The 10,668-nt window shown below is 43.7% G+C and overlaps 1 protein-coding gene across 1 annotated transcript; it reads left to right on the top strand.

Annotated features, from left to right (window-relative positions):
- Positions 1-197: 197 nt before the first annotated feature.
- PSMC2 (proteasome 26S subunit, ATPase 2) lies at positions 198-10,019 on the top strand. The gene is made up of 12 exons (XM_065829245.2): positions 198-365; positions 3,299-3,336; positions 4,485-4,566; positions 5,621-5,720; positions 6,063-6,194; positions 6,823-6,895; positions 7,008-7,103; positions 7,362-7,526; positions 8,015-8,102; positions 8,813-9,015; positions 9,549-9,645; positions 9,744-10,019. Exons 1-12 carry the CDS (start codon positions 296-298, stop codon positions 9,899-9,901), a joined length of 1,302 nt encoding a protein of 433 aa, XP_065685317.1. The 5' UTR covers positions 198-295; the 3' UTR covers positions 9,902-10,019.
- The last annotated feature ends 649 nt before the right edge of the window (positions 10,020-10,668 follow it).

The following is a 10,668-nucleotide window of genomic DNA, read 5'->3' as shown; positions in this document are numbered from 1 at the left end:
CTCTGCCTGCCCCACGCCGCCTCTCCGCAGCGGGCCCGGCGGTGCAACGGGTCCCGGCTGGGTTGGGGCGGCTCTGGCCGGCGCGGGGCGCTCCGCTCTGCCGACGGCTGCGGCGGGCGGAACTGTGCAGCTGGGCTAGCGGCGCTGGGGGGAAGGAGATGCGGTGGCGCAAGGCCCACGGCGCGGGCGGCCGGTGCGCCTGCCTTTGGTGTCCCCCCGGCGCGGCCCGGCCGGAAGTGCCGGCGGTGCTGAGTAACGCATCCGGGGCAGCGCGGCGCGGAGCCGGAGCGGGACGATGCCGGACTACCTGGGAGCCGACCAGAGGAAGACCAAGGAGGAGGAGAAGGAGGATAAACCCATCCGCGGTAAGAGCCCAGGCGGGCGGGGGCCCGGCACTGCCGCCTCCCCGGGCCCAGTGCCCGTTGCTACCGCAACGGGCGGCAGAACCGGCAGCGCCCCCTCCCCTTCAGTCCCTCCCGCGTGTCGGGTCGGTGTCCCCGTGTCCACGGCGAGGAAACTCCCGAGTACCGGCGCCGGGCGCTGGGCACCGGGGCGGGGCGGCGCTGCCGGCGGCCATTTCGGTGCCGGGAGCGGCGGGGCTGAGGGAACCCGGCGGGCGACAAACTCAAAACCCCTCAAATGCCGTGTCCGGCCCTGCGGCCGCTGCCTCCCGAGCGAACCCGGCCCGGGGCCTGGGCTTGGCCTGTGAGGCCCTGCCCGGGGCGGCCCGTGGGGCCGCGGTGTCGGACGCGAACAGCAGCACCGCCCGGTCCGGCGGAGACCTGCGGGAAACCCAGCGGGACCGGGCCGTGGGGAGCGATCCAGCGGGGCTGGGACCGGACTCCTGTCAGTGCTGCCCAACGGCGGGGTGAGGGGCAACGGGCACAGACTGAAGCACAGGCACTGAATTATTATGCATCCTTTTGTGTTGCAGCAAAAACAATACTATAATTCAGCCTCAAACCTGTGTATCACTTGTGTTCATGAATAGACTATGATGTAATCCATCAGGATAGCAGACTGTAATTGTCTCAGCCTTTCAGAAGGACATAAAAACTCAAGGTGCATTAACATAACATCTGACACATGGTCACATATTAATTAACGTCTTAAGTCCTGTTCTCCAAGGAATCCTGTGTTACCATCAGACTCCAAATACTTTAGGATAATAGATGTAGATACAGTCCTCCAATTTAAGAAGGACAAGAATTACAGGAGAGAGTCCAGCGGCGGGCTATGAAGATGATTAGGTGTCTGGAGCATCTTTCTTATGAGCAGAGACTGAGAGAGTCGAGTCTGTTCAGCCTGGAGAGGAGAAGGCAGAGAGGGGTCTTATAAATGTTTCTAAATATCTCAAGGGTGGGTGTCAAGAGGATGGGACCAGACTCCTTTCAGTGGTGCCGAACGCTAGGATGAGGGGCAACAGGCACAGACTGAAGCACAGGAGGTTCCATCTGAACATGAGGAGAAACTTCTTTACTTTGAGACTGCCAGAGCCCTGGAACAGGCTGCTGAGAGAGATTGTGGAGTCTCCTTCTCTGGAGGCATTCAAACCCACCTGGACACATTCCTGTGTGGTCTGCTCTGGTGAACCTGCTTTAGCGAGTGGGTTGGACTGGATGATCTCCAGAGGTCCCTTCCAACCCCAACCATTCTGCGATTCTGTGGGTAATGAACACTGGATGGTGTTCGAAGGCGCCGGCAGCCCGGGCCTGGCTGGTTCCAGAGGTCTCTTATAAAATGCTACTAAAAAGCCTGATCTGCGCTTCCTAAGCAGAAAGACCTTTTGTGGTTTAACGGTTACTTAAAAGATCAACTTAATCAAACATTAAAATTTCCTTTTCTGAACTCCTGCAGAACTGGCTGTCAGACCCTGTGCATTGCCACTTTCATAAGAAATTCACTGGAAGCAGGAGAGAGTGGGGCGGCAAATTTTTCTGGTGGTGTATGCATAGTGTGAAAATTGCTGCTGCTCTTCATGTTTGAATTCCATTGGCCTTTTCTTTTCACGCCAGTAAATATTAAATAATGCATCTGCAGACAAAACCAACACTGTATATAATTAGTGATAGACTTTGAACTGTTGCTACTCAAGAAGAATTTTTGAATTGTGGCAACAGTACATATGAAAAATCAGTGGGTTAGTACAAATAATCAGGAAAGAAATAAGGATAAACACACACACACAAATCCTCTCAAAATCCTGTATAATGCACACTGCATCTCGATCTTTGATGTGGTTTGGGTTTCCTCTCTCTTAAAAAGACACAGTGGAATTGGAAAAGAGAGAAAAACAGAGGGATACCTGGGATGCTGAAGATTAAGGTTGTAATTCAGTCTGAAAAAGAGATAGCCCTGGGGAGAAGGGAGAGGGAGTGGAAAAGGTCTGTTAAATGGCAAGTGATATGGCATTAAATAGGGAATGACAGGGATACTGAATGGAGAGGGTTCGCTGGAGTGATCCTGGAGGACCCTGTGCGACAGCTCGTTCGTTCAACAGCTGAAGCTCCTTGTTCTGACGTGGGAACTCTGGGGCGCAAGTACAATTTTTAGATTCCAAGTTCAAGTTAAGTAAATGCTGATTTAAACCAGGGGATTATTTCCTGCATGTTCTGCTGAAAGTTTACAGGGGTTCAAACAATTGTCAAAAATATTCATGCAAGGAAATTTTTTTGAGGGGCTGTTAATATGTGACCTGACAGTGGGAGTTCGCTGTATATTTTCCATGTTCATAGACCTTCTGTTGGAGAAGGATATTGGACCAGACTATTTATCCTATCTAGTGTGACCATTCCCATGTTTTATATTTTACAATATTAAAACAACATTGTATTAGTTATTGATTCAAGGCTGTTTAGTAGTTTATGGTAGTTTTGTGTTACAGCTTAGATTTGGTTGCTGTTCCTTGCTCACACTGGGCAATTTGGAAGAGACATCACTGGTGGAAAGTGGGGACAGTTTTTCATTTATGTTTTCTTAAACATTAGGAAACAAAGAGTTGAAAAGATCAAGTCTGTACAGTCACAGGTCATAAGCTACTCAGAGTGAAGCGAAGTTTAAGTAGGTTGCTTGATATGAGCTCTGCGTTGTACCAAGTTTGGGACTGAAGAGAGTAGCTGGAGACCCTATTTTGTTTTTCTTGAAGGTCAGATATTTTTGGTTGCACTTTGGCTTAATGAAAAAGTAGAAGCTCAAAAGAATCTCTTTAAAATGTATGTTTTAATCTTTTAGAAGCAGAATTAATACTGCTGGTTTTGTTTTCAAAATTGGAAGCTAATTCTTTCCTGTGTTGTTCCAGCTCTGGATGAAGGAGATATTGCCTTGCTGAAAACCTACGTAAGTAACATACGTACACAAGAGTGTTAAATAAAAAAAGAAAGTTGAAGACAGGAGTGGAGGGATGTGTGTTTAGTGAATAGTTAGTAATTATGCTTCTCCTACTGCTTTTCTTTCCTGCCAAAATATTTTCTCTCTTTCCAATGAGAAAGCCCCAAACTCAACCCACAACCCTGGAAATAATCCAGTGGAAAAAATGAAGTATTTTCTATTTTTGCTTTGTATCTTGTAGCTATCTTAGAGATCTAACATGTAGGGCTTTACTGGGGCTCTTTCACTAACCAATTTTCTTGCTTCATAAAGAACAGTATCTGTAAGACCTCCCATCAAATTTACTTGTTTTTAGCAGTCCTCTTAAAAAACTATTAGTGAGGGATACATGTCAAATCTTGGGAGGTGTTTCCCATGGACAATAATGCAAATCTCCCCTCTCCTCCAGAAAGCACAGTGGGTCTGTGAACGAACTCTTGAGACATGACACCAGCAGCTTAGCGTATGTCTGGGTTTGGGTATTTTTGCAAGAAGTCTGAACTTTTTTGACACTGTGAGAGTCCTTTACAAAACTCTGGAACTGGGGAAGGACTCTGAAATACAGCTTGTGCCCACTGCAGCTTCATTTTTATTGCCAAGTTGATATGGAGATCTTGTAAAGAAAATCCAGATCTGCCTGCGTTAGACAGAGCAAGATAGTAAAGCATTTTATCACGAGCAAGAATCTGGGTTTTGATTTGCCTCCTGATCTTTCTGCTGTCTTCTGTGGATGACAGAAAGGTTGGGTAAGATAGTTAAAGCACATATACAAATGATTTTCAGATAATGTATACAGAATTCCATCTGTATATAATGTTTACTAAGTCTTTTTTAGACTTCAGAAAAAAAAAAATTAAAAATATAAGGCTGAATGGGTTTAAAAGGAAACCCAAATCCTTGAAGTTTACAAGTATGAAAAATTCCCACTTGCGCAATTGATCAGTTGTGTGCAGCTGCACTCTGGTTTTGCAAACAGAAATATTGTTATTGGAACTGAATATCGTCTTTTTTGGCTGTTACACCAAGGCAGTCTGTTGAACATCTTGCCGCTCAGCAGCTATTGGCATTTCTTCCTAAACATAAAATAATATGAAGTCTGCGTGATATTTCTTTTCCAGGGCCAGAGCACGTACTCAAGGCAGATCAAGCAAGTAGAAGATGATATTCAACAACTACTTAAGAAAATCAATGAGCTCACTGGTATCTTTCTTTCTTTAAATAACTTTCAATAGAAGAGACAGGCACCAAAATAAGTGTTTTAAGAAGCTGATTTTAAACAACTTCTGCATTAATTTATTACTGTTTTTTTTCTCAAAAGGATACATTTCTTTATTTGGTAACGTGAGATTTTTGCTTTTTAGGGGATGGTCTTTTTGATTGGGCAGGGCTAATCTGTACATATAATGATGTAATTTTGTAGTTTAACACATTTTTATTCAAAAATATAATTTTTGTGTATTATAGTAGCATGAAACAAATGCCCCTTTCTGTCACTGGATAATTTGTTGTGATTTACATCAACCTGTGTTTGAGTTGCCAGTGAACTTTCATAGATTGCAAAACCCCAACATATTAAGTAGTGGTATCCCTCCTTGTATAACAAATAAATGTATATCAGAGCAGTTAGTGTTCCAAATCAGCTGTTCAGTTATGGCATTTACAGTAAAAGTTAATTTGCTCCCTTATTTTTCCTTGTTTGTTTCACTGGTGTCTATTTGTTGCCCTGTTGCTAATCTCTAGTGGCTCTCAGTTCTGGCAGGAGGACTGCAATTTCTATTTTACAGTAAAATGCTTTATTCTTTCAAATACATCATGGAGATGTTACTTTCTATATCCAGGGTTTGGAAGATTTATTAGGTTTTTTTTTAATCTTAGAACAGAATAGCATTAGTTTTTTCATCTGTGTGGATCCCTTAGGTTTGGATATCTTGCTCTAAAGTGTTCCCTCAATGAAGGCACTTGCAGAGTTTCACTCCTTTTCTGAAACTTGTAGAAATGTGCTTCTCTCTCTCTCAGGCTTGGCCGCAGTCAACTGCGCATTGCAAAACCGTACGAGAGGGTAGCCAGGCTGGTATTTGCATGTTTAGCCAACAGAGTCACGTAGGCCTCATTTCTTTAGGAAGCCTGAGTTTTAGGAAGTCCATCAAAGATGTGTGTGTTTTGGAGGTCTCTTGTGTGTGAGGTTCTCGGTGTGTGAAGGATGCTGATGTAGCAGTGAGCTGCTGCCTCCTCACCTTGTCTGTGTTGTACACAGGAATCAAGGAATCCGATACTGGGCTGGCGCCTCCTGCCCTCTGGGATCTGGCTGCGGATAAGCAAACTCTCCAGAGCGAGCAGCCATTACAAGTTGCAAGGTGGGTGCTCTCTTCCTCTTTGCAGTGGAGCTGTGGAGCATTAAAAATGTCATTTATAGCTTGTGTGTAGACTTTTTAGAAACGTGACATTCACATGTTGTGCATATTGAAAGTGCTTTTTACCGTTGTGTCAAAAAGGAACTGCGTTATGCTTGATGATGTATTACTTACCTCGTACCTGTATTCCTGTAGTTAGTGTGTGGTGCCATAATAACAGAATCACAAGTACAATAGCTATTGCGGTGTATTTGGAAAATGAGACTCTCTCATTGTGATGTTTATGCAAATAGCGAGCCAGTTTGTTAATCTGCCTGGTGGTGTCAATTGTGTGTTCTCTGTTAGGTGTACGAAGATAATCAATGCAGACTCTGAGGATCCCAAGTACATTATCAACGTCAAGCAGTTTGCCAAGTTCGTGGTGGATCTCAGTGACCAGGTGGCACCTACTGACATAGAAGAAGGCATGAGGGTTGGGTGAGCAAAACATTTGTGTTCTTACGAGTTTTACTGGAGACTGAAGCTTTCTCATCTGACCTGTTAGTTTGACAGGTCAACAACTACCATTTCATGTTTTTTGCAGTGGTTGAAATGGTAGCAATAATGTCTTGCTGTTGGAAGACAGCAACTCACCAGCATGCTATGCTGGAATCTTTTGATTTTGATGTCATTTTAACGAGAACTGTGCGTCAGAGACTGAAACCTTTCAGTTTGGGTCCCAGGTGTCCCAGCTCTCAGGGAGCTGTGTATCCTGCTGCCTCATTGGCAGTCTGCACAGTTACACACAGGGCAGCCACAGGAGGTGTTCGCTGAGGAGGTGAAGCCAGTTACTTTTAGAATCAATGTTTTGCCAGTTTGCTCTGTGGGAAATTTTCAAGTTTAGTTTTCAAAATACTTTGAAATTAATTTTTTTTTGAAGCAGTAAACTTCTCTGCAGAAGGAATTCCAGTTTCTAGCCCATCTGACTTAAAGGGCTGGGCTGTCTTGGTGCCAGAGAAAAGAACAGTTTAAGAATTCAGCTTCTAATTTACAGAGTTGTTGCTATTAATACATGACGGTTTAATTAACTGGTGTTAAAATAGTAGTCTTTATGCTTTCTCACCAGGGTGGACAGAAACAAGTATCAAATCCATATCCCCTTGCCTCCGAAGATTGATCCCACAGTCACCATGATGCAAGTGAGAACTGCCTTTACTTATTATGGCATTGGGTTTTGTTCTGGCCTTTAAAAGCCTAGAGAGAGATGCAGCATCAGGCTGTTAACTGCTCTCTCACCCTTTTGTTGTGCAGGTAGAAGAAAAACCAGATGTCACTTACAGTGATGTTGGTGGTTGTAAAGAGCAGATTGAAAAGCTGAGAGAGGTGGTTGAAACCCCTTTGCTTCATGTAAGTAACCTCCAGATTGAAAATTCTACTGTTTTGAAAGTGTTCTGGTCATCTGTTAGCATTTGAAAAAGCAAGAAAAGATAATGCAGCTGAATGTAAACACTCAAGTGAAAGGAGGTCTGGTTTTAACAAGTGAAATCCAGTGTAGCCTGGTTTCTCTTGCTCTTCATTGAGGATTTTCTTGATTCACCTATACTCTTTAGTGCACATAATCTTTAATTTACACATAACGTTGCCTTCTATTTCGCACCATTACAGCCTGAAAGGTTTGTTAACCTTGGGATTGAGCCTCCCAAAGGAGTCCTTCTGTTTGGACCACCTGGTACAGGCAAAACGCTCTGTGCCCGCGCTGTTGCAAACAGGACTGATGCCTGCTTCATCAGGGTGATTGGATCGGAGTTGGTGCAGAAGTACGTGGGAGAGGTGAGAGCAAATACTTGATGGGGTGCAGTATTTTTTAGGTTTCCAGTTGTGGGGACCAAACACCATAGTGGGTACGATGGATGAAGGTACTTGCACAAGTCGGGGAGGAGCTGTCAAACAAATCACAGCGATCGGTTATAAGACCTGAATTGTTCTGGTGTCAGTGAGTTGGGTTTCACAGCGCAGAATTTAATCTGTGGTTTGGGATGATTCTTGGATTAGGATTCTGTTCCCAACTCTGCCACTTAGTTTTGCTTGGCCCTGAGGTAAATAACTTCATCTGTACTTCTGTCTTTCCTTCAGAAATTGCTTTGAGATTTATAAATATTCTGTTATATATATGTGTACAAATAAAAGAGTTTTAGCATTGGAAACTTAGAAGTGTTTGGAAGCATGAAAAATTTAATTTTGATAGTTTTCCTTTAATGTGCCTTGAATCTTCAACAAAATCTTTATTTTTTTTTTTTTATTTTTTTTTTTTCTGTCAGGGAGCTCGAATGGTTCGTGAACTCTTTGAAATGGCCAGAACTAAAAAAGCTTGTCTTATATTCTTTGATGAAATTGATGCCATTGGAGGTATGTTTGTAGTATCTGTAGCTCTAATCTCTTACCAGAACTTTCAGGTTTTCATGTTGTGATTCTTTATCTGTATTGCTGCATTTCAGGAAATGTACTTGTTAATGCCTGTTAAGTAAAACTACTACCAACATGTCCCACGTCTGGGAAACTATCAAGAAGTGGTTTATGTAGTTTGAATATGTTTAGCTGAGATGAGAAGTTATTTTGGCATGCCAAAAAAAAGCCTTAAGTGAAGAATCTCTCTATTGTGCTTTCAAAAAGTACTGTTAACTTAAATGCCCTTCAGCTTCTGGACTCGTACTAAATCTTTGTTACTGCCTGAGGTACTTTGGTCTTTGAAAGTAGAACAATTTTTACACAGACAAGACAGGGAGGGATTTTGGTAGAGGGGAGGCAAAAGAAGCAAACTACATGTATAAATTTCAGCAGCTTGGCCAGTTACTGGACAGGGAGACAGGCCTTTTCACACAAAAGGTGAAGAGACAGGACTTTATTATAACTGACAGATAACACCAGTCACTCTTTTTTTGAAATGTGTCATTTTCAAATAATCCCCTCACACTGTTTTTGTAAACTCATCACAAATATTTGTATGTAATTTAAAATGATTTTTTCCAGGTGTCTTCTGTTTCGCGACCGCGACACCTTCTCCGTACTCTGAAGGTCCCTCTCTTATTTAGTGAAATACGTGTCTCTCCTCTCCCCAGGTGCTCGTTTTGATGATGGCGCCGGGGGGGACAATGAAGTGCAACGTACCATGCTGGAGCTGATCAACCAGTTGGATGGTTTTGACCCCCGAGGCAACATCAAAGTGCTGATGGCTACAAACAGACCCGATACTCTGGATCCAGCCCTGATGAGGCCCGGCAGGTTGGACAGGAAGATAGAGTTCAGCTTGCCTGATCTTGAGGTGAGAATGCTTTCTTCCACAGCTGAGTCTGTTCTGATACCAGAGGGTTTCTTCAGTGAGGGTGTTACTGTCTAGAAGCAGTTTATGAGAATTAACAGAACCAGCACTCTTAACTTACGTGAAACTACCTGGAAATTTGGGGGATTAAAGATGTTTCAAAAAGATTTTCCCACACTGCGCAGATTCCAGCCCTGGCCAAGAAGCCAGAACAAATAGCCACATTGACTGTGTGGTCCCAGCTCAGCAGATAAAGAGTCTTTTAACCAGATCCATGATTTCGCTCTTCAGTTGGAATGTTTCGTTTGGCTCTTTTGAGAGAGATTTCTTGAGGTACTTCTACCATTAGTACTTAATGTACTTAACTTAGTATCACGGACACTTAAACATGGTAGTCCAGATGTAGGTGACTGTATTTGGGAAGCAAAACCAGATTTGTTTTCTATCCGCCCTTGCTCTGGACGTGTTCAGCTGCTCGCTGAGAATCATCCCCTCTTGCATAGCACGAGCACTTCTACCCTCCGCTCTTTTTGCAGGGGCGAACTCACATATTCAAGATCCATGCTCGTTCGATGAGTGTTGAGAGAGACATAAGATTTGAGCTGCTGGCTCGACTGTGTCCCAATAGCACAGGTAAGCTGAATTTATTTATTTTATTTAAACAATTTTGTATGTGCTTCATCTCCTCCGGTGCTCAGCGTTGAACTTATTTATCCCTTTCTTTTCCAAAGGCGCTGAGATTCGCAGTGTCTGCACGGAGGCGGGCATGTTCGCAATCCGAGCACGTCGAAAAATCGCAACAGAGAAAGACTTCTTGGAAGCAGTGAACAAGGTCATTAAATCGTATGCAAAATTCAGTGCTACCCCCCGCTACATGACCTACAACTAACATCTTGGAACATTTTTCCTGTTCCTGGTGTTAAACTTTCTGTGAAACAAAGATCCAAGTGTAGTAATTAACGTCTTGTTCTTGGAAGCCAGAAATAAATTGATTGTTCCTAACAGTAGGTGTGAGGTCATGATGAGTGTGTTCTACACTAGTGTGGTATTGCTGCTGCAGAAAAAAATCTCAGTGAAAGGCTGATAACACAGCCTAAACCGAGATATTTTAGAACCAGATACCTGGGTAATCCAAACTTTAAATCTTCAGTCACCCTTTTCATCCCTTTTGTTGAGATTCTTTGTTTTTTTATGAAATAGTTACGCATTGGGTCAAGAGGTAGGAAGAAGAAAGAGTCATTTCATAGCGCTGAGGGAAGGAAGGTTCCTTTCTCCCATTCTTATTCTCAAAACGTTTGAGCTCAGTCCCAGCCCGCTGGTGAGCAGTGCAGTACATCGTGTTGTCCAAGATGCTTTGTGCACAGAGGGTGACTCTGGTGGGGTCCTGATGCACCGGGAGCTGGGCAGGAGTTTAAATCAGCAGACAACGTGATCTTCATTCATGGGGAGTATGCCTACAGAGCCGGATCATCTGATCAAGGTAAAGCAACAGCCTTGCCTTTTGTTTTTTAAGTGTTGCATTAAAGCTGGGGCAGGGAGGAGGGGGGGACAGAGCTTGAAGAAATACGTGAGGGGAAAAACATGCTTTGGGGAACAGCTTTGTCTTGGAAGTGAGAAAAGTTTTATCAGGCCTTATTTTGAAACAACTGACATCAA

Source organism: Patagioenas fasciata, chromosome 1, assembly GCF_037038585.1.
Source record: "Patagioenas fasciata isolate bPatFas1 chromosome 1, bPatFas1.hap1, whole genome shotgun sequence".
NCBI classification, from domain to species: domain Eukaryota; kingdom Metazoa; phylum Chordata; class Aves; order Columbiformes; family Columbidae; genus Patagioenas; species Patagioenas fasciata.
Note: the sequence above shows the minus strand (reverse complement) of the source record. Positions and strands in the feature narration are given on the sequence as shown.